At 45.5% G+C, this 25,000-nt stretch overlaps 1 protein-coding gene across 1 annotated transcript in view; it reads right to left on the bottom strand.

The window, feature by feature from the left end:
- The window catches only part of LOC112241989 (endophilin-A1), a 23,838-nt gene extending 16,101 nt beyond the window's left edge, over positions 1 to 7,737 (bottom strand). The window contains exon 1 of the mRNA XM_042328044.1: positions 7,512 to 7,737. Within this exon, the coding sequence (XP_042183978.1) occupies positions 7,512 to 7,556 (45 nt within the window). The 5' untranslated portion in view covers positions 7,557 to 7,737. The remainder of the gene's footprint in view (positions 1 to 7,511) is intronic.
- Positions 7,738 to 25,000: the final 17,263 nt, after the last annotated feature.

The raw sequence follows: 25,000 nt of genomic DNA, 5'->3' as shown, positions 1-25,000 counted from the left end.
GTAGTAGACCTCACAGTGAAATGCTGAATACAACAGGTGTAGTAGACCTTACAGTGAAATGCTGAATACAACAGGTGTAGTAGACCTTACAGTGAAATGCTGAATACAACAGGTGTAGTAGACCTTACAGTGAAATGCTGAATGCAACAGGTGTAGTAGACCTTACAGTGAAATGCTGAATGCAACAGGTGTAGTAGACCTTACAGTGAAATGCTGAATACAACAGGTGTAGTAGACCTTACAGTGAAATGCTGAATACAACAGGTGTAGTAGACCTTACAGTGAAATGCTGAATACAACAGGTGTAGTAGACCTTACAGTGAAATGCTGAATACAACAGGTGTAGTAGACCTCACAGTGAAATGCTGAATACAACAGGTGTAGTAGACCTTACTGTGAAATGCTGAATACAACAGGTGTAGTAGACCTCACAGTGAAATGCTGAATACAACAGGTGTAGTAGACCTCACAGTGAAATGCTGAATACAACAGGTGTAGTAGACCTCACAGTGAAATGCTGAATACAACAGGTGCAGTGAAATGCTGAATACAACAGGTGCAGTGAAATGCTGAATACAACAGGTGCAGTGAAATGAAATCCAACAGACCTTATTTTTCAAGAATTTACAACAAACCAGTTTCAAGAAAAGATAAGAATAACAAATAATTAAAGAACAGCAGTCAAATAACGATTGTGGGGCTATATACAGGGGTACCGGTACAGAGTCAATGTGGAGGCTATATACAGGGGGTACCGGTACAGAGTCAATGTGGAGGCTATATACAAGGGGTACCGGTACAGAGTCAATGTGGAGGCTATATACAGGGGGTACCGGTACAGAGTCAATGTGGAGGCTATATACAGGGGGTACCGGTACAGAGTCAATGTGGAGGCTATATACAGGGGGTACTGGTACAGAGTCAATGTGGAGGCTATATACAGGGGGTACCGGTACAGAGTCAATGTGGAGGCTATATACAGGGGGTACGGTACAGAGTCAATGTGGAGGCTATATACAGGGGTTACTGGTACAGAGTCAATGTGGAGGCTATATACAGGGGGTACCGGTACAGAGTCAATGTGGAGGCTACATACAGGGTGTTACGGTACAGAGTCAATGTGGAGGCTATATACAGGGTGTTACAGTACAGAGTCAATGTGGAGGCTATATACCTGGTGTTACGGTACAGAGTCAATGTGAAGACTATATACAGGGGTTACGGTACAGAGTCAATGTGGAGGCTATATACAGGGGTTACGGTACAGAGTCAATGTGGAGGCTATATACAGGGTATTACGGTACAGAGTCAATGTGGAGGCTATATACAGGGGTACCGGTACAGATCAATGTGGAGGCTATATACAGGGTATTACGGTACAGAGTCAATGTGGAGGCTATATACAGGGGGTACCGGTACAGAGTCAATGTGGAGGCTATATACAGGGGGGTACCGGTACAGAGTCAATGTGGAGGCTATATACAGGGGGTACCGGTACAGAGTCAATGTGGAGGCTATATACAGGGGTACTGGTAGAGTCAATGTGGAGACTATATACAGGGGGTACTGGTACAGAGTCAATGTGGAGGCTATATACAGGGTGTTACGGTACAGAGTCAATGTGGAGGCTATATACAGGGTGTTACGGTACAGAGTCAATGTGGAGGCTATATACAGGGGTTACTGGTACAGAGTCAATGTGGAGGCTATATACAGGGTATTGGTACAGAGTCAATGTGGAGGCTATATACAGGGGGTACCGGTACAGATCAATGTGGAGGCTATATACAGGGTATTACGGTACAGAGTCAATGTGGAGGCTATATACAGGGGGTACCGGTACAGAGTCAATGTGGAGGCTATATACAGGGGGTACTGGTACAGAGTCAATGTGGAGGCTATATACAGGGGTTACCGGTACAGAGTCAATGTGGAGGCTATATACAGGGGGTACCGGTAGAGTCAATGTGGAGACTATATACAGGGGGTACCGGTACAGAGTCAATGTGGAGGTTATATACAGGGGGTACGGTACAGAGTCAATGTGGAGGCTATATACAGGGTGTTATGGTACAGAGTCAATGTGGAGGCTATATACAGGGGGTACCGGTACAGAGTCAATGTGGAGGCTATATACAGGGGGTACTGGTACAGAGTCAATGTGGAGGCTATATACAGGGGGTACCGGTACAGAGTCAATGTGGAGGCTATATACAGGGGTACCGGTAGAGTCAATGTGGAGACTATATACAGGGGTACCGGTACAGAGTCAATGTGGAGGTTATATACAGGGGTACCGGTACAGAGTCAATGTGGAGGCTATATACAGGGTGTTAAGGTACAGAGTCAATGTGGAGGCTATATACAGGGGGTACCGGTACAGAGTCAATGTGGAGGCTATATACAGGGGGTACTGGTACAGAGTCAATGTGGAGGGTATATACAGGGTGTTACGGTACAGAGTCAATGTCAAATCAAATCAAATTTTATTTGTCACATACACATGGTTAGCAGATGTTAATGCGAGTGTAGCGAAATTCTTGTGCTTCTAGTTCCGACAATGCAGTAATAACCAACAAGTAATCTAACTAACAATTCCAAAACTACTGTCTTATACACAGTGTAAGGGGATAAAGAATATGTACATAAGGATATATGAATGAGTGATGGTACAGAGCAGCATAGGCAAGATACAGTAGCTGATATCGAGTACAGTATATACATATGAGATGAGTATGTAAACAAAGTGGCATAGTTAAAGTGGCTAGTGATACATGTATTACATAAGGATGCAGTCGATGATATAGTGTACAGTATATACGTATGCATATGAGATGAATAATGTAGGGTATGTAAACATTATATAAGGTAGCATTGTTTAAAGTGGCTAGTGATATATTTACATCATTTCCCATCAATTCCCATTATTAAAGTGGCTGGAGTTGAGTCAGTGTCATTGACAGTGTGTTGGCAGCAGCCACTCAATGTTAGTGGTGGCTGTTTAACAGTCTGATGGCCTTGAGATAGAAGCTGTTTTTCAGTCTCTCGGTCCCAGCTTTGATGCACCTGTACTGACCTCGCCTTCTGGATGATAGCGGGGTGAACAGGCAGTGACTCGGGTGGTTGGTGTCCTTGATGATCTTTATGGCCTTCCTGTAACATCGGGTGGTGTAGGTGTCCTGGAGGGCAGGTAGTTTGCCCCCGGTGATGCGTTGTGCAGACCTCACTACCCTCTGGAGAGCCTTACGGTTGAGGGCGGTGCAGTTGCCATACCAGGCGGTGATACAGCCCGCCAGGATGCTCTCGATTGTGCATCTGTAGAAGTTTGTGAGTGCTTTTGGTGACAAGCCGAATTTCTTCAGCCTCCTGAGGTTGAAGAGGCGCTGCTGCGCCTTCCTCACGATGCTGTCTGTGTGAGTGGACCAATTCAGTTTGTCTGTGATGTGTATGCCGAGGAACTTAAAACTTGCTACCCTCTCCACTACTGTTCCATCGATGTGGATGGGGGTGTTCCCTCTGCTGTTTCCTGAAGTCCACAATCATCTCCTTAGTTTTGTTGACGTTGAGTGTGAGGTTATTTTCCTGACACCACACTCCGAGGGCCCTCACCTCCTCCCTGTAGGCCGTCTCGTCGTTGTTGGTAATCAAGCCTACCACTGTTGTGTCGTCCGCAAACTTGATGATTGAGTTGGAGGCGTGCATGGCCACGCAGTCGTGGGTGAACAGGGAGTACAGGAGAGGGCTCAGAACGCGAAATATACAGGGGGGTACCGGTACAGATTAATGTGGAGGCTGTATACAGGGGGTACCGGTACAGAGTCAATGTGGAGGCTATATACAGGGGGTACCAGTACATAGTCAATGTGGAGGCTATATACAGGGGGTACCGGTACAGAGTCAATGTGGAGGCTATATACAGGGGGTACCGGTACAGAGACAATGTGGAGGCTATATACAGGGGGTACCGGTACAGAGTCAATGTGGAGGCTGTATACAGGGGGTACCGGTACAGAGACAATGTGGAGGCTATATACAGGGGGTACCGGTACAGAGTCAATGTGGAGGCTATATACAGGGGGTACCGGTACAGAGTCAATGTGGAGGCTATATACAGGGGGTACCGGTACAGAGTCAATGTGGAGGCTATATACAGGGGGTACCACACACACGTTACGACCCTTACAGCACGTTTCTACTGCCAATGTCTATGGAGATTGCATGGAGATTGCATGGCTGTGTGCTCATACTTTTGGATATATATAGTGTATCAAGTTCTCTTCATTCATTCATTCATTCGTCCTCATTCCTCCATATTTATTAGCAAAACGTGAGTAGAAGATCAGTAGGTAGATCAAACTCAGTTGAACTAAGTGGAACGCTGTCCATGGTGCTGAAGCACTTACTGATATCTCTGTCTGTCTCTGTCTGTCTCTCTCCCTCTCTCTCGATGCCAGGTCACACCCCGCTCTGTCAGGCCCCGCCCCACTCTAGTCTGTGACTACAGTACCACTGCAGTGCTCCGTCAGGCCCCGCCCCACTGCAGTGCTCCGTCAGGCCCCGCCCCACTGCAGTGCTCCGTCAGGCCCCGCCCCACTGCAGTGCTCCGTCAGGCCCCGCCCCACTGCAGTGCTCCGTCAGGCCCCGCCCCACTGCAGTGCTCCGTCAGGCCCCGCTCCACTGCAGTGCTCCGTCAGGCCACGCCCCACTGCAGTGCTCCGTCAGGCCACGCCCCACTGCAGTGCTCCGTCAGGCCACGCCCCACTGCAGTGCTCCGTCAGGCCCCGCCACACTGCAGTGCTCCGTCAGGCCACGCCCCACTGCAGTGCTCCGTCAGGCCCCGCCCCACTGCAGTGCTCCGTCAGGCCCCGCCCCACTGCAGTGCTCCGTCAAGCCCCGCCCCACTGCAGTGCTCCGTCAGGCCCCGCCCCACTGCAGTGCTCCGTCAGGCCCCGCCCCACTGCAGTGCTCCGTCAGGCCCCGCCCCACTGCAGTGCTCCGTCAAGCCCCGCCCCACTGCAGTGCTCCGTCAGGCCCCGCCCCACTGCAGTGCTCCGTCAGGCCCCGCCCCACTGCAGTGCTCCGTCAGGCCCTGCCCCACTGCAGTGCCCCGTCAGGCCCCGCCCCACTGCAGTGCTCCGTCAGGCCCCGCCCCATTGCAGTGCTCCATCAGGCCCCGCCCCACTGCAGTGCTCCGTCAGGCCCTGCCCCACTGCAGTGCTCCCACGGTTGGAACATCCATTGTTGTTGATTCTTATCTATTTTCGTTCTGTCTGTCCCCCCCCATTACTGTCACACAGTGACCCATTGCTGTGGATGGGTTCTTTTAAGTCTAGTTCAAACACATTTCATTCCCAACATTCCTTTCAGATCCTCACCACAGAGAGTTCCTGGGGAATAGGCCTGGTGTATACCAGAAACCAACCAACCTCCTTATAAATGTAGCCTCAGTCCCGATGGCATGAAATCTTCTCATCCCAAACATAGAAATAAGCAGTTATTCAAAAGGTATCTCTTGGAGTGTTTTTGTTTTGCTTTATTTTACTCAGTCACAGACTGGAGCCCCAACTGTAGTCACAGACTGGAGCCCCAACTGTAGTCACAGACTGGAGCCCCAACTGTAGTCACAGACTGGAGCCAACTGTAGTCACAGACTGGAGCCAACTGTAGTCACAGACTAGATCCAACTGTAGTCACAGACTAGATCCAACTGTAGTCACAGACTAGAGCCAACTGTAGTCACAGACTAGATCCAACTGTAGTCACAGACTAGATCCAACTGTAGTCACAGACTAGATCCAACTGTAGTCACAGACTGGAGCCAACTGTAGTCACAGACTGGAGCCAACTGTAGTCACAGACTGGAGCCAACTGTAGTCACAGACTGGAGCCAACTGTAGTCACAGACTGGAGCCAACTGTAGTCACAGACTAGATCCAACTGTAGTCACAGACAGCCAACTGTAGTCACAGACTGGCCAACTGTAGTCACAGACTGGAGACAAGAGTCACAGACTGGATCCAACTGTAGTCACAGACTAGAGCCCCAACTGAGTCACAGACTAGATCCAACTGTAGTCACAGACTAGAGAGCCAACTGTAGTCACAGACTAGATCCAACTGTAGTCACAGACTGGAGCCAACTGTAGTCACAGACTAGAGCCAACTGTAGTCACAGACTAGAGAGCCAACTGTAGTCACAGACTGGAGCCAACTGTAGTCACAGACTAGAGAGCCAACTGTAGTCACAGACTAGAGAGCCCCAACTGTAGTCACAGACTAGAGCCCCAACTGTAGTCACAGACTGGGTCAGGTGTTATAGTTCAGCTGTTGAGGGCTCAGGGTCAGGTGTTATAGTTCAGCCGTTGAGGGCTCAGGGTCAGGTGTTATAGTTCAGCCGTTGAGGGCTCAGGGTCAGGGGTTATAGTTCAGCTGTTGAGGGCTCAGGGTCAGGGGTTATAGTTCAGCCGTTGAGGGCTCAGGGTCAGGGGTTATAGTTCAGCTGTTGAGGGCTCAGGGTCAGGGGTTATAGTTCAGCTGTTGAGGGCTCAGGGTCAGGGGTTATAGTTCAGCTGTTGAGGGATCAGGGTCAGGTGTTATAGTTCAGCTGTTGAGGGCTCAGGGTCAGGGGTTATAGTTCAGCTGTTGAGGGCTCAGGGTCAGGGGTTATAGTTCAGCTGTTGAGGGCTCAGGGTCAGGGGTTATAGTTCAGCTGTTGAGGGCTCAGGGTCAGGGGTTATAGTTCAGCTGTTGAGGGCTCAGGGTCAGGTGTTGTAGTTCAGCCGTTGTTGGTCTATCACTCCATGTGGGTGTATTCATTCATGGATGAGAAAACACACTGAATGTTGCAGATAGAAATATAAAATAGACAGTAACAGGAATGGTGTCTGTCAGCTATCTAACAGAAAATCACGACACATTTCTAGCTGATCGTAAACGTTCTGTAACGTCACGTCCTTTTGAACAGACTTAGGAAGGGAGGGGAGCTGTCAATTGGTCCATATTGGGGCACGGATCTGTAGCCTGTGTGCTTCTAAGCAATTGTATCGTGCTTCTTGTCTTAGTATTTGATTAGGACCCCCAACTGCTGTAAAGGCAGCGGCAGCTACTCTACCTGGGGACCACGAACGACTTCATGCAGCGCTGACCCGTCTATAATGTCAACCTGAGAGAGAATGAGATGCATGCCTCGCTCAAGAGATGAGATAGAGAGGTCTTTATTAAACTATAGGTCTATAGCTGGACAAATGACAGGCTATGTCTGTAGGCTAGTGGTGGTAGCCTAGGCCTATGGGCTTGGGAGCCAGGCACAGATAGACAATGTAGCCTAATGAGATTGTGCCTGAAAACCTCTATCACAATTCTCCTTTTTTTGAGATTAAGCCCAGACAATTATTTAAGAATAGCAGCCATTGTATTCACTGTAGCTGTTTTGATCACCTATCATCACCGAAGAAATAGTCTACCCCGATAAAAGCACCGAAAAAAAACAAAGATTCGTTAACCGAAATCTACCTGAGTGGCTTTGTGGAACTGCTTTTTCAGCCCCGCGACAGACATCGCTCCGGTTCGAAGAGACGACCTCGCGCGTTGACCGGTAATCCACAATTCTTCGGCCTCTGGGTTTCAAAACAATGACTATAATCCGCCTTTCTTTCTTTAATTATTTATTTCTTGCTATCAAGTGTTCTGCGTTCCGTAGACTCACCTAGACTACCGTGGTGTCCTCTCTATAAAGTGACCGAGGTAAAATTCGTTTTATATTGGATATTCGGGTTTCTCTTGTCAACAGCCATTGAACCAAGCGTGCCATGACTATGAAGATGGTATATTCTGAGTCAGGGGAGGATGGACAAAAATCCACTGGTCTTTGTTGTTGAAATGTCATTATTTATTTTTTGCTTTCAATCTTCAATAGCTATTAGACAAAATAGCCATTAACCTAATATCCACAGAATATCCAGTGAAAAACCAATTTTACCTCTGTAATACGCCCATTGAGTTCATTCCAAGTGGCATTATACAGTTGTGGCAGCACGCATATGCATGAGAGGAGGTTGCTGTCCGTGAGCTAGGTGATCACCTAATGGTTTTTCTAGATTCTTCTATTAGCCTATGATAAGAGGGAGATCAAGATGTGCGCATTTATTAGCTAACCATTTTGAGAAGAATATGCATTTCGGAAAGAGAGACCGAGAGAGACAGAGAGAGACAGAGGGAGAGAGAGAGAGAGACAGGGAGAGGGAGAGAACTACAGAGACGGAGAGAGAGGGGGAGGGAGAGACACAGAGACATAGAGCAAGAGAGACAGAGAGAGAGAGAGACAGAGACAGGGAGAGAGTGAGACAGACAGAGACAGGGAGAGAGAAAGAGACAGAGACAGACAGAGAGAGACAGAGACAGACAGAGAGAGAGAGAGAGAGAGAGACAGAGACAGAGAGAGAGACAGAGATATCAGTAAGTGCTTCAGCACCATGGACAGCGTTCCACTTAGTTCAACTGAGTTTGATCTACCTACTGATCTTCTACTCACGGTTTGCTAATAAATATGGAGGAATGAGGACAAATGAATGAATGAATAAAGAGAACTTGATATACTACATATATCCAAAAGTATGTGGACACCCCTTTATATTAGTGAATTCGGCTATTACAGCCACCCCCGTTGCTGACAGGCATATACAATTGAGCACACAGCCATGCAATCTCCATAGTAAAACATTGGCAGAATGGCCTTACTGAATAGCTCAGTGACTTTCAGCGTGGCACCGTCATAGGATGCCACCTTTCCAAGAAGTCAGTTTGTCAAATTTCTACCCTGCTAGAGCTGCCCCGGTCAACTGTAAGTGCTGTTATTGTGAGGTGGAAATGTCTAGGAGCAACAATGACTTAGCCCCGAAGTGGTAGGCCACACAAGCTCACAGAACGGGCCGCAGAGTGCTGAAGCATGTAGCGCCTGTGGAAGCAACGTCAGCACAAGAACTGTTCGTCGGGAGCTTTGTGAAATGGGTTTCCATGGCAGAGTAGCCGCACACAAGCCTAAGATCACCATGCTCAGTGTCAAGTGTTGGCTGGAGTGGTGTAAAGCTCACCGCTATTGGACTCTGGAGCAGTGGAAATGCGTTCTCTGGAGTGATGAATCACGCTTCACCATCTGGCAGTCCGACGGACAAATCTGGGCTTGGCGGATGCCAGGAGAACGCTACCTCCCCGAATGCATAGTGCCAACTGTAAAGTTTGGTGGAGGAGAAATAAAGGTCTGGGCCTGTTTTCCATGGTTCAGGCTAAACTCAGTAGTTCCTGAATAACGGTGTTGTTGATTAGTTGATAAACTGCATAAAATGATTCGTTGATAAATGTTATGTAGTTGTTGATTCGTTGATAAAACTGTAGAAGCCTGTCCTTTATGTAGACTGTCAGTGATTGACCGTCCATTATGTAGACTGTCAGTTAGACTGTCAGTGATGTTGGCAGTGATGTAGACTGTCTGTTATGTAGACTGTCCGTTATGTAGACTGTCTGTTATGTAGACTGTCCGTTATGTAGACTGTCTGTTATGTAGACTGTCCGTTATGTAGCCTGTCCTTTATGTAGACTGTCAGTGATGTAGACCGTCCATTATGTAGACTGTCAGTTAGACTATCAGTGATGTAGACTGGCAGTGATGTAGACTGTCTGTTATGTAGACTGTCTGTTATGTAGACTGTCTGTTATGTAGACTGGCAGTGATGTAGACTGTCCATTATGTAGACTGTCCTTTATGTAGACTGTCCATTACGTAGACTGTCCATTATGTAGACTGTCCGTTATGTAGACCGTCCATTATGTAGACTGTCAGTTATGTAGACCGTCAGTTATGTAGACTGTCCGTTATGTAGACTGGCAGTGATGTAGACTGTCTGTTATGTAGACTGTCTGTTATGTAGACTGTCTGTTATGTAGACTGGCAGTGATGTAGACTGGCAGTGATGTAGACCGTCCATTATGTAGACTGTCTGTTATGTAGACTGTCCTTTATGTAGACTGTCCATTATGTAGACTGTCCGTTATGTAGACTGTCCATTATGTAGACTGTCTGTTATGTAGACTGTCCTTTATGTAGACTGTCCATTATGTAGACTGTCAGTTATGTAGACTGTCAGTTATGTAGACTGTCCGTTATGTAGACCGTCTGTTATGTAGACTGTCCGTTATGTAGCCTGTCCTTTATGTAGACTGTCAGTGATGTAGACCGTCCATTATGTAGCCTGATCTCCACAACATGTCTCTGAGAGCACTGGTATTCAGCTAGCAAGAAGCTAACATCCCCATGTCAATCCAAAGTTACATGGCACCCACGATGGATTTCAGTAGCTCTCCAGTGTAATTGCTTACTCTTCCACACAATCCCATAACTGCTTGCACAACTTATTCATGAATCTCTTAAAGGGACAGCGCCATCTAGTGGATATAAATGAATAAAACTGCCATTTTTAACCACCTGGCTGCATTTGAATTACAACTGAAGTGGCCAAATAACCTTTTTACAATGGGTGTAGAGCCTAACTGGCATGAACATGCAGAGCATGAGTTTCAAGTTTGGGGAAGATCATTTTCAAAATAAAAATATCATTTCATAACAAAAGCATTACATGAATAATCATACTATGAGGTTGGCTGAGTCCTACTGGGTGGACTGAATCCTAGTGCGAGGGCTGAGTCCTACTGCATGGGCTTTGTCCTGCAGCAGGCCGGCAGCCTGGGAGAACGAGACACTATCATTCATCACACCTTGTAACTATTTTGCAGCAAAATCTCATAACCCGAGGAGTTCTCTGCAGCTACCACCACAACATCTATTTTCAGGTGATTTATGTTCCATCTCTGCGGTACAGTTGATAACCATGGCTATGAACGCTAAGAAACCAACCTTACTGAAACACATGTTATTCCTATCACTCTCCATTGGCCTCGTCATACTCACGGGAGCCTCTCAGGATCCCTCGAACCTGGACCCATCTTCCTCTACTACTCTCTTCCCTGCCTGTGAAAATTCCTTCATAGAATATGACTTAAAGTATGAAGTATGACTTGAGTAAAGGTCTAAAAGTATTTGGTTTTAAGTATACTGAGGTATCAAAATTAAATGTAATTGATAAAATATACTTAAGTATCAAAAGTAAAAGTATAAATCATTTCAAATTCGTTATATTAAGCAAACCAGACGGCACCATTTTCTTGTTTTTTTATTTGATTAAGAATAGTCAGTGTCATACTCCAACATTTAGACATCATTTACAAATGAAGCATTTGTGTTTAGTGAGTCTGCCAGATCAGAGGCTGCAGGGATGTTCTCTTGATAAGTGTGTGAATTAGACAATGTTTCCTGTCCTGCTTATCATTCAAAATGTAACGAGTATTTTGGGTGTCAGGGACAATGTATGGAGTAAAAAGTACATTTTTTTCTTTAGGAATGTAGTGAAGTGAAAGTTGACATATATATAAATAGTAAAGTAAAGTACAGATACCCCAAATTAAGTAGTACTATTTTTTTTACACAAGTTATTTTCACCACTCTCTAATGGCCGACATCTGGATCTCTCGTTGGGTTAATGAGGCAACTAGTCACACCTGTGACAGGTCCTTTAAAAGGAGAGGTGGAAGAGGTAGACCATAACTTACAGACAACAGAGAGGGAGACACCCAGTGAATCCCTTGGAACAGTGCAGAAGGTGAGAGTCATCATTATTTAATAGACTATCTGCATCTAAAATGGTACCTAAAAATGGTACCCTGGTCAAATGTAGTGCACTATGTAGTTGTGCCTTTTTTTTAGCGTGACCCCCCTGAAATTAAGAGCATAGACTAATAGTTACCTTTGCAGTAAATGGGTAGTCTGACTAGATCTAGGATGGTTCCCAGTCCCTATGTTGTGCACTGTGGACCCTTGTCAAAGGTGGTTCACTACATAAGGAGTAAGGAGCCATTTGGGAAGGATACATATTCCTGTGTGCCAGGCTAATCTATTTTATGTGGTTGAAGAAAATGATACCTGAGTTTTGGGCTGACTAGTAGCACCATGTTGCCTGTTCTCGGGGTCTTCAGGACCAGATTTAGAAATTGCTGCCTTGGCAGTTGCTGAAGTTTGGTACCCAACACAGGGTTTCCTTAACCTCTCTAGTACCACCAGTGATTCCACTAATCAAGTACAATCCAGTAGAATCTCAGCTGATTAAATCTTAATCTTTTTCTCTGTAGACCATCATGGCGCTATTGACTTTCATTCTGCTTGTCAGCACAGCTTTTTCTCTGGGAGGTAAGTGGCCTACCTCTCACTGTACTCACCAATATTTTAATATGTCCTATTTCATGCAGGTGTGAATTGTAATGTTTCTTTTCATAACTGGAACTCCATGGGACACCTTAAATTAAACATAAAACACACTCGTAGGTGTTAATACACAGGTGTGATTTGGAAATGTCTCTATTCATTATCGGTTCTCCATGGGACACCTTCTGAGAGGTCAGCCATTATCAACTGAGACACTGGAGATTAAGCTTGTGCCTTGTTTAAGGGCACATAGATGGCTCTTTTTAATTTGTCATTTCACTGATTTAATCTACTGGCCCAACTCTAACTGCAGGCTACCTGCGACCCCTCTAGTTCCAGATATATATATATATTATTGGTGTCTAGATGCTGGACTGAGGTATTCTGATATGAATTGTTTGATCATTCAACTGGATTGTCTAACTATCAGGAAATAACACTGATACAATTTACAGTAAGTTTCATCAGCTGTTATACAAAAGACAGAAACTGAATTTTGACTGCACGGGCCCTTTAAACAAGTAACAGAACTTCAATATTTAGCTGGGAAGTACCTAGGTAGCATTTGAAATGGAACACTATTCTGTATAAACTACGACTAAGATTCCAGAATGTCCTGCAATTTTATGTCCACATTACAATTTGTTACCTGTGTCCAGATTCTATGATATGACCCAAGACCCCTGTGAGGATGCTAAACGAACTTCAATATGTATCTAGGAAGCCACTTAGTTGCATCTGAAATGGGACCCTATTCCATATAAACTTCTTGTGACCAGAGCCCATATTGAGTCCCATACGGGATTCCAGATGCAGCTGACGCTTCCAGAATGTTATGTCCACATTACAATGTATGTTACCTGTGTCCAGATGCTACGAAAGGACCCAAGACCCCCCGTGAACCTCCTATAAATACTGTGAAAAATGGCCCGCCTGGAGACTACGGCTCCACGTGCAACTGCCAGGGAGAATACACTCCTGAGTACCACTGGGGCTCTACAGGTTACCACTCACACATCAACAGCGCCTTGTACAGCTAACCTTGTTGGAACACACACTTCAGTCATATTTAAAATCCTATTTTACCACTAACCTGTACTCTTACCCTAAACCTAACTGCAATTATTCTAACCTTAAACCCCCCCCTTGGAAATAGCATTTTGACCTCATGGGGACAAACAAAATGTCACCAGGTCATTTGTGGTTTATTTACTTTTCTTGTGTAGACGTATGCAAAAATGTTTCACACATTTCTACTGCTGGTAGGTTCCTCTTCGTGTCTTACCAGAACTGGATGGACTATCCCGGAAACTCATCCTGGCACTGCACCAATCAAATGTGCATGCAGGTACACTCTCTCTCATTCACTAAATGTTAATTATTTGTAGCTGGTTCTGAATGTTAATATTATTTTTTGTTTGTAATTGTAGTGGTGCTTGCAGATGAAAGGTGTTGGAAGAGAAGCCTGTGAAATACATTGTAAATACTTTGATGGGTTGTCTTTACTGTACTATGGGAGTTGATTCACATTCCGTATACATGAAGATATCCAGAGATACGGTTGTTGCGTTACATTTATTGGTTTGATTTGCCGAACATTTTAGCTGAGCATTTCTGGCACATGGGCGGAATGAATTGGGCTATTATGATGAACCGTATGACCACCACACCGGTCATAAAGGCAGTCAAATTCCATGTGACCACTTCGTCATGGTAACTGGGCTTTAATAAGCTATTGTGCTGCTGATGGTCATGAGTAGTCTACTATACTTCCTGGTACTCAGCACTTTATTGCCCTCTAATTGCTATCAATGTAATTGCTAATCAACTATTGATCATGTACATGTGATTAGCAGATTTATTTTATTGTGGGTGTGGTGAAATGCTTGTGCATCAAGGTCTGACAGCCCAGTAGTATCCAACAAATTACACGTATTACACCGGTAGGAATGACTTAAGACTATTGTTCAGTAATCAATGTTAATAAATTCCAATTATCTGTCTGATGCCCAGAGGTTGTAAAGTTCTGGTCTTAAATAAAAAAACTGAATTCCCAGCTCACAATTGCGCAGATCCAGATGTATTTGCGAGAGCTCTCTCGTGCATACACAAATACATTACTTTTATACCATTCTAACCTACGCACGTACATAGGGATTTCTCATGAGTCTCACCCTAGTTTATAACTACTCAGCTGACAGTTCCAGGCTCCCCTAGATTCTGGAGTGTCTCTCTTCAGATTTACAGCCAGGTTGGTTCAAACAGGTTAATGAACCTCTTTCGACACACATTAATTTCTTCCTAGATCTATGCTACATAACCCCTTCCTAATGAACATTTAACACTACTAGAAAGACAATTCTACCCTACGCTAAATGCATATGTCATAAATCCCATAATCCACACTGACTAATTATACTTTATATACTATACATTATATATATTATACTTTATATACTATACATTATATATATTATACTTTTTATATAATTATACAAGCACATCTATTTTTATTAAACATCTGTTGTCCAAAATCAAACTAACAGCTACCTCTATATAACTACATTGACGGTTATAGGCCTGAATTATAACTCTTCTGGATTTTTATCTTATCCATTTTTATTTCTACTTTTCACATTCTTCCATTGCAAATCTACCATTCCAGTGTTTTACTTGCTATATTGTATTTTCTTTGCCACCATGCTTTTTTTTTTTTTTTTTTTTTTTTGCCTTTACCTCCCTTATCTCACCTCATTAGCTCACATTGTATATGACTTGTTTCTACTGCATTGACTGTTTTACTCCATGTGTAACTCTGTCAAACTGCTTTGCTTTATCTTGGCCAGGTCGCAATTGTAAATGAGAACTTGTTCTCAACTTGCCTACCTGGTTAAATAAAGGTGAAATAAATCTACAAGGAAACCTAAACATAAATGGTCTCATCAAACAGGCTCCTCGTAATTAAGACGCAGCCCTCTCCTAGGCCTGGAAGTCTGTATTCTTCATCCCACTGGTCAGAGCTTTGAATCGTTCTGTATCTCACCATCTTGAGTCAATCTCTCGAGTCCTGGAAATGAGAATGTTCACGCACGGAAATCAAACCACATCCGCACAAAACAAAGTCACACAGGTGTAAGTTGCCCACAACACTAATCACATTTTTCCATTGTCCAAACATACTGTCAAACAACTCGTTAGAAATATCCACCCCAGAGTTTTCTGCTAATTAATGAGCTAAGGTGGTTAAACCAGCCAGGGCCTTGGTCACTGATCCATCCGGAGCTGTGCCATCGGATGAAATTACAACATTCTGCTCAGAACCTCATACACCCCCCCACCCTTTTCAGCCCGTAACATATCCAAGGCTATTCTATTGACATCCCATCAACCTAGTTGCAGCTATCACCAGAAGATGCCTGATTCCAATCCAGAACTCATCAGGTAACCCCCTTGTAACTCCAATGCTATCAATGTAAACTCTGTCAAAAGATCCTGACGGAGCACTCCTTTTCTCTCTTCTACCTGGCTCTGGGTAAGTGTAAAGAGCATGCCAAACTGCACTAGTGCACAACTACCGGTCCAATTGGTGGGCCACAGCTTCATACCTCCACACTTTAAACCTTTTCATCTGCCGTCATTGTCTTGTCGATTGTAACAATCTCTGCCCTATTACATGTTTTTGCTTCCCCTACGTACCATCCGTGTGTGATGTAGCGAGCCATGCAATAATGTCCTGTAACTGTGAATGGGGGAATCTGGATCACCTGGGTACATGGGGATACATATAATGGAGATCAATGCAACTGTCATTGTCTGGTTTCCCTGCCTTCATGAACAGCTTTACCATTCAGGCCATTCCCCTCGGTGTATCAATGCCATCAGATGGAAAGGGAATGGTTATCAACTGAGGTTTTGCTGTGGCGCAAGCCTAACATTCTTCTTTCGCTACTGATCTGGCTGTATACTGAATAGAGTTTAGATATATAGTTTAGAATCCCCATATCCCATTTCCACCTCAATCACTTCCTTCAGATCTTTCGTCTGCACTATCCGCACCGGCCCTTGGCTCTGGACAACACTGCTGTCAGTATCTGTTTTGTCTGGGACTCTGCTTGTATTCTGGCTGACTATAGCGCTATCGTCTGCCTAACTTCTTCTACCCGGAATGATGTCCTAGGGTATCAACTGAAACCCTTACCTTTACTACTCTCCCTGTTTATCCAGATCAAGTGATCTCTAATGCTTGGTTAATACAAAATCCTCATCGTCTAACGATGGGTCACGTTACCACCTTCTCGGATGGGTCATGGTGTATTAAGGAATATTGCTCCCACAATAAGACCAATCAGCACTCCTGTAAAGCCCCACCCTTTCCCGGAGAACGTATCCTCAGCTAGAGGCCAGCCCACACTTTCACTTCTATGAACGCCCACAGGGATGACAAGACTGACGGTTTTATCTTCTTGATGCTACCCATCCCGTTAGCGGGATCATTTTCGTCAGCAACCGCTGAATAGCATAGAGCAAAAGTCAAATAATATTACAAAAAAATATTCATATTGATGAAATCACAAGTGCAATATTGCAAAACACAGCTAAGCCTATTGTTAATCCACCTGTCGTCTTATGCTTTACAGCGAAAGCAATCCAAGCGTTTGTGTACATTTATTGATAGCATAACATAACATTATGTACACTAAGCATTAAGTAGCTAGGTCACGAAAATCAGAAAAGCAATCAAATTAACCGTTTACCTTTGATCTTCGGATGTTTTCACTCACGAGACTCCCAGTTACACAACAAATGTTCCTTTTGTTCCATAAAGATTATTTTTTATACCCAAAATACCGACGTTTGTTTGTCGCGTTATGTTCAGAAATCAAAATAAAAGCCTGAAACTATCAGCCCCGGGGCCAAATGGAGTCCCGTACAAAGTGTATAAGAACGCACCAGACGTCCTGAGGTTCCTCTGGAGGCTTATGAGAACAGCTTGGCAAAAGATGGACGACATTACAACATTGACCACCACTGTCCCATGCACCAGGAGACTGCTCAGAAAACTCGAGGAGAACATCAGCTGGGCCCGTATGAAGATTAAACCATCCAAGTCACGCAGCATCTCGATGGTGAAGGGAGTACTCTCTGACCTGAAATTCTTCATCGGAGATGACCAAATCCCAACAGTGTCTGAGCAACCAGTAAAAATCCTTGGAAGGTGGTATGATGCAAGCCTGAAGGACAAAGACAAGGTGCAACAGCTGCACAAAGACATCAGTAGTAGCCTACAGTCCATCGACAACACCCAGCTACCTGGACAGTTAAAGGCCTGGTGTCTGCAGTTTGGTCTCCTACCCCGGGTGTTGTGGCCCTTAGCAGTGTATGAGGTTCCAATCTCAACAGTGGAGAAGATGGAAAGAGGTCACAGGCTACTTAAAGAAGTGGCTCGGAGTTCCACGATGCCTTACCACCATAGGCCTCTATGGAGATGGTGTCCTCAAGCTGCCCCTCACCAGTCTAACAGAGGAATTCAAGTGTTCAAAAACCAGGCTCCAGATGACACTGAACGAATCTCGAGACCCAGTGGTGAGCAACAACGCGCCGACCTTGGCAACTGGGTGCAAATGGAGGCCAGGAAAAGCAGTCCAGGAGGCAACAGCAGCCCTCAGACGTGCTGACATTGTGGGTCATGTTCAGCAAGGGAGAGGAGGCCTTGGGCTAACTACAGTGGACTCGATGGGACAGTGTGGAGAAGAGGAAGATCAGTTGGAAGGATCTGTGGGCCATGGAAGCGAGGCGGTTGAGCTTTTCCATCAGAGCAACATATGACGTCCTTCCAACACCAGTTAATCTTCACCAATGGTATGGTGAAGATCCGGACTGTGCCCTCTGTTCCATGCAAGCCAACCTCAGGCACATTCTCACAGGGTGTAAAACAAGCCTCACCCAAGGATGCTACACTTGGCGTCACAACCAAGTCCTTAAAAACCTTGCGTTTTTGTCCTCCGCCCTGGAGGACAAGCGAGCTGCCACCAATTCCCTACCAACCCCAGCAGCATCACACCCCTTACGGACGAACTTTGTCCGCGAAGGGGCTAAACCACCGAAGAGCGGCTCTACACCAATAGAGCGAGACCAGCTGCGCTTGCCCCGCGACTGGAAAATGCTAGCTGACATTGGCCGGCAACTTGTGTTTCCTCCGGAGATCGCAACCACCACCCTAAGACCTGACATGGTGCTCTGGTCCCGTTCACTCAAGCAGGTCTTCATCATTGAGCTCACAGTACCCTGGGAAGACTCAGTAGATGAGGCTTATGAGCGAAAACATCTGCGCTATGCCGATCTAGCTGCCGAAGCACGGCATCATGGCTGGAACACAGAAGTCCGACCAGTGGAGGTGGGCTGCAGAGGTTTTGTGGCAACATCTACAACCAGACTGCTTAGAGACCTGGGAATTAAGGGCCAGAGCCAGCGTTCGGCAATCAAAGCTGTATCGGAGGCGGCAGCAGTCAGTGGCTCTGGATGAAGAGGAAAGACCCCAGCTGGGCCCCGAAGTGAGAGGGCCAGGAGGTATGCGGTCAACAATGCTTGACTCAGGGAGGAGGACACCCCTGCCATGCATAGTCCCATGGGATGTTGGCTATCAACAACAAGGCAACTCCTATGACTAATTGGGAATGGGACGCAAGCGTAGGATTGATCACCCTGGCGCTGGCCGCCTTTGGGGAGGGTGTATAGTGTGAAAGGCCCGAAACACCCTAGGAACCAAAGGTACACTACTGACGATGCGCTCCCCAAATTTCACCAGGCTCACTGTTCATTAACTCTTGGAAGTGCTTGCACAAAGGATAGTAACATCTCATCCTGTGTTCTTGGAATCTAAAGACTGTTGACACCTTAGGGAAGCCATAGAAAAAGGAATCTGGTTGATATCCCTTTAAATGGAGGATAGGCATGCATAGGAACAGAGAGGTTTCAAAATAAGAGGCACTTCCTGATTGGATTTTCCTCAGGTTTTCAACTGCAATATCAGTTCTGTTAAACTCACAGACAATATTTCTACAGTTTTGGAAACTTTAGAGTGTTTTCTATCCTAATCTGACAATTATATGCATATTCTAGTTTCTGGGGCTGAGAAATTGGCAGTTTCAAATTGGTACGTTTTTTATCCAAAAACGAAAATACTGCCCCCTACACGCAAAAGGTTAAAAAAGTCTTATTTGTTCTATCTGATCATATCTTTAATTTCTATGCCTACTTATTAGCTATAATGTTTTATTTGATTCGTTTATTATCCAATAGGCCACAAAGTGTCCTATCCTAGGGCCCCCTAGGCCCCGTCCTATCCTAGACCACAATTTACCCACAATCCCCCCTTTGATACCTGGCTCTGCCCAGGTAACAACCTTTCCGCACCTCTAAACAATGATTTTAGGTAAGATTAGTAAATGATCCTTATGTCTGACATCATCATGTAGGAGCGCCCCTTTCATTCTCCCTTGTCTATCCTGTATCAATTCTTTGTCATTCCTATCTAGCTCATTTCCTGGCCCCCCTTCTCCTCTCTGCTCTTGAACCTTCAAGGTCTCAGCAGGTCAGGGGAGGGCTCCTCCATCTGCCTTTCCCCTATCTGTCTGTAGCTCTTTCTCATAACAGTCGGTAACAAGTACTGGGAATTTGCAAATGAGGACATGCACCGGATTGGCTTAACATGAACTACCATTGAAATGTGCCGAAGTCACTGACATGAGCATGAGAGCAATGGAAACCCCAGGCCCTGATACTGTTCACTGTTGCCCGGCAACCATCCAAAACAACCAAACTAGGCAGAGTAATTCACCATGAACAGACAGACCCATAGCATACAAATACTGTTGAAATGTACGAGCAAAGGGCACTGCCCTGATTACGGCAAAGCTTGTGGACAAAAAAATATGAACGCATAACATGTAAAGTGTTGATCCCATGTTTTCATGAGCTGAAGTAAAAGATCCCAGAAATGTTCCGTACGCACAATAAGCTTACGTTATTTTGTGCACAAATTAGTTTACATCCCTTTTAGTGAGCCTTTCTCCATTGCCAAGATGATATGCCACACCTGTCAGGTGGATGGATAAAGAAGCTGATAAAAAAATCATGATCATTACAAAGGTGCACCTTGTGCTGCAGACAATATAAGGTCACTCTAAAATGTGCAGTTTTGTCACGCAACACAATACACACACAGGCCTAAAGTTTTGAGGGAGCATTTAATTGGCTGAAAGCAGGAACACCCGAGCTGTTGCCAGAGAATTTAAGGTTAATTTTCTCTGCCGTAAACTGCCGCCAATGTTTTTTGTTGTTGAGAATTCGTCGAACCGGCCACAAATTTTTTGGGAAATTTTGTGCATATTTCAGGTCTTCTGAGCTCAAACTTGAATGCTGTGAAAATGATGTGAAACTTCCAGAGCGCATTTACTGTGAACACTGAGGCTGTACCCACTTTAAGTTAGTTTTATCAGTGGTCAAGTAGGCTACAGTGGCTATTTGATCATAATGTAGGGCCTACCAGAGTGGGCTACCATCAAAAACAATGGAGGCAATGCATCCCATAATATTTTAACATGGAAACAGCTGTTCTATCATTCAACCAACAGTAGCAGCCAATGTGTGTTGTTCAATGTAGGCCTACATTCCATGAGACTTAAAAACAAACATGCAGGTCTTGACATCAACCTGTTTATCCACTTGTCCTTCAGACAAAGAGGTGACTGAACATGTTGTTTGATGCAAGACTCCGCTTTACAAAATTAAATGCATTGTTATTCCTAAACCATTATTACAGAGAATCAGACAAATTATACTACCCTCTGCCTACCGAGCTTATTCAAGCCTGCCTCAAAATACAACACTGCCCCTTTAAAGACAAAAGCTCTTTACCTGACTCGCATTTCAAAGATGTCTAGAAATATACACGTTTTGTTCTCTTATAGGAAGCAATCACTCCCCTATTGGGGCACTCAGTGGTGGATGGAGTTGGTCTGTCCCTCCGCTAGTCGACTCCTGGTGGTGATGCTCCAGGGTTCTGTCCCTCCGCTAGTCGACTCCTGGTGGTGATGCTCCAGGGTTCTGTCCCTCCGCTAGTCAACTCCTGGTGGTGTTGCTCCAGTGGTCTGTCCCTCCGCTAGTCGACTCCTGGTGGTGTTGCTCCAGTGGTCTGTCCCTCCGCTAGTCGACTCCTGGTGGTGTTGCTCCAGTGGTCTGTCCCTCCGCTAGTCAACTCCTGGTGGTGTTGCTCCAGTGGTCTGTCCCTCCGCTAGTCGACTCCTGGTGGTGATGCTCCAGTGGTCTGTCCCTCTGCTAGTCGACTCCTGGTGGTGTTGCTCCAGTGGTCTGTCCCTCCGCTAGTCGACTCCCAGCTGTGTGGCTGTGCCAGAGCGTGGAGCTGGAGCTCTGGGCTAGGTTTCCCAATAGCATCGTAGCACTGAGATCATCTTTAGTACATTTTAGTTTCAATGGAATTAAAATGATCTCAGTGCTATGATACATTTGGGAAACCCAGCCCAGGTACTGAATGTGGGGGAGAGAGAGGGAAAGGTTTATCTATCCCTCATTATAAGGAGGAGAGAGAGGGAACGGTTTATCCATCCCTCATTATAAGGAGGAGAGAGAGGGAACGGTTTATCCATCCCTCATTATAAGGAGGAGAGAGAGGGAACGGTTTATCCATCCCTCATTATAAGGAGGAGAGAGAGGGAACGGTTTATCCATCCCTCATTATAAGGAGGAGAGAGAGAAAGGTGCATCTATCCCTCATTATAAGGAGGAGAGAGAGGGAACGGTTTATCCATCCCTCATTATAAGGAGGAGAGAGAGAAAGGTGCATCTATCCCTCATTATAAGGAGGAGAGAGAGAAAGGTGCATCTATCCCTCATTATAAGGAGGAGAGAGAGAAAGGTGCATCTATCCCTCATTATGAGGAGGAGAGAGAAAGGGGCATCTATCCCTCATTATGAGGAGAGAGAAAGGGGCATCTATTCCTCATTATGAGGAGAGAGAAAGGGGCATCTATTCCTCATTATGAGGAGGAGAGAGAAAGGGGCATCTATCCCTCATTATGAGGAGAGAGAAAGGGGCATCTATTCCTCATTATGAGGAGAGAGAAAGGGGCATCTATTCCTCATTATGAGGAGAGAGAGAAAGGTGCATCTATCCCTTGTAGTAAACCGTGGGGTGTTGGGTTGAGCGAGCAGATATTGACACAGAGACAGGGAGGCTTTGGTCCACTAAAAACACTGTTACCAAGACAGAAAATAAATATATCAAAGAAATAACTTCTGTTTTGCTCATTTTTCCTTCTCTCTCTTAACTGGTGTCCGTCTCTCTCCCTTCTCTCCCACGTTGTGCCTTCATGCTCCTTTTATTTAGCCTCCACAGCTGGTTGGCACTTTCCTCTGGTTACCTCCACTTAGCTGTCCGCGTCGGGGTGCCCAGCTCCTGTGTCCCCAGCAGAGGGAGCCAACGTCACCTCACGTACCTCCCCTCTATTACCATCCCCCGGGGTAGACCTCCTGGGATACCACACCCTCATTATGAGGAGGAGAGAGAAATGTGCATCTATCCCTCATTATAAGGAGGAGAGAGAAAGGGGCATCTATCCCTCATTATGAGGAGAGAGAAAGGGGCATCTATCCCTCATTATGAGGAGAGAGAAAGGGGCATCTATCCCTCATTATGAGGAGAGAGAAAGGGGCATCTATCCCTCATTATGAGGAGAGAGAAAGGTGCATCAATCCCTCATTATAAGGAGGAGAGAGAAAGGGGCCTCTATCCCTCATTATGAGGAGGAGAGAGAAAGGGGCATCTATTCCTCATTATGAGGAGGAGAGAGAAAGGGGCATCTATCCCTCATTATGAGGAGAGAGAAAGGGGCATCTATCCCTCATTATGAGGAGAGAGAAAGGGGCATCTATTCCTCATTATGAGGAGGAGAGAGAAAGGGGCATCTATCCCTCATTATGAGGAGAGAGAAAGGTGCATCAATCCCTCATTATAAGGAGGAGAGAGAAAGGGGCCTCTATCCCTCATTATGAGGAGGAGAGAGAAAGGGGCATCTATTCCTCATTATGAGGAGGAGAGAGAAAGGGGCATCTATCCCTCATTATGAGGAGAGAGAAAGGGGCATCTATCCCTCATTATGAGGAGAGAGAAAGGGGCATCTATCCCTCATTATGAGGAGGAGAGAGAAAGGGGCATCTATCCCTCATTATGAGGAGGAGAGAGAAAGGGGCATCTATCCCTCATTATGAGGAGGAGAGAGAAAGGGGCATCTATCCCTCATTATGAGGAGAGAGAAAGGGGCATCTATCCCTCATTATGAGGAGAGAGAAAGGGGCATCTATTCCTCATTATGAGGAGGAGAGAGAAAGGGGCATCTATTCCTCATTATGAGGAGGAGAGAGAAAGGGGCATCTATCCCTCATTATGAGGAGGAGAGAGAAAGGGGCATCTATCCCTCATTATGAGGAGAGAGAAAGGGGCATCTATCCCTCATTATGAGGAGAGAGAAAGGGGCATCTATTCCTCATTATGAGGAGGAGAGAGAAAGGGGCATCTATCCCTCATTATGAGGAGGAGAGAGAAAGGGGCATCTATCCCTCATTATGAGGAGAGAGAAAGGGGCATCTATTCCTCATTATGAGGAGGAGAGAGAAAGGGGCATCTATTCCTCATTATGAGGAGGAGAGAGAAAGGGGCATCTATCCCTCATTATGAGGAGGAGAGAAAAAGGGGCATCTATCCCTCATTATGAGGAGAGAGAAAGGGGCATCTATCCCTCATTATGAGGAGAGAGAAAGGTGCATCAATCCCTCTTTATAAGGAGGAGAGAGAAAGGGGCCTCTATCCCTCATTATGAGGAGGAGAGAGAAAGGGGCATCTATCCCTCATTATGAGGAGAGAGAAAGGGGCATCTATCCCTCATTATGAGGAGGAGAGAGAAAGGGGCATCTATCCCTCATTATGAGGAGAGAGAAAGGGGCATCTATCCCTCATTATGAGGAGAGAGAAAGGGGCATCTATTCCTCATTATGAGGAGGAGAGAGAAAGGGGCATCTATCCCTCATTATGAGGAGAGAGAAAGGGGCATCTATTCCTCATTATGAGGAGGAGAGAGAAAGGGGCATCTATTCCTCATTATGAGGAGGAGAGAGAAAGGGGCATCTATTCCTCATTATGAGGAGGAGAGAGAAAGGGGCATCTATCCCTCATTATGAGGAGAGAGAGAGAGAAAGGGGCATCAATCCCTCATTATGAGGAGGAGAGAGAAAGGGGCATCTATCCCTCATTATGAGGAGAGAGAAAGGGGCATCTATCCCTCATTATGAGGAGAGAGAAAGGGGCATCTATCCCTCATTATGAGGAGGAGAGAGAAAGGGGCATCTATTCCTCATTATGAGGAGGAGAGAGAAAGGGGCATCTATTCCTCATTATGAGGAGGAGAGAGAAAGGGGCATCTATCCCTCATTATGAGGAGAGAGAAAGGGGCATCTATCCCTCATTATGAGGAGAGAGAAAGGGGCATCTATCCCTCATTATGAGGAGGAGAGAGAAAGGGGCATCTATTCCTCATTATGAGGAGGAGAGAGAAAGGGGCATCTATCCCTCATTATAAGGAGGAGAGAGAAAGGGGCATCTATCCCTCATTATAAGGAGGAG

This window comes from Oncorhynchus tshawytscha, linkage group LG10 (assembly GCF_018296145.1).
Source record: "Oncorhynchus tshawytscha isolate Ot180627B linkage group LG10, Otsh_v2.0, whole genome shotgun sequence".
Taxonomy (NCBI): Eukaryota; Metazoa; Chordata; class Actinopteri; order Salmoniformes; family Salmonidae; genus Oncorhynchus; species Oncorhynchus tshawytscha.
Note: the sequence above shows the minus strand (reverse complement) of the source record. Positions and strands in the feature narration are given on the sequence as shown.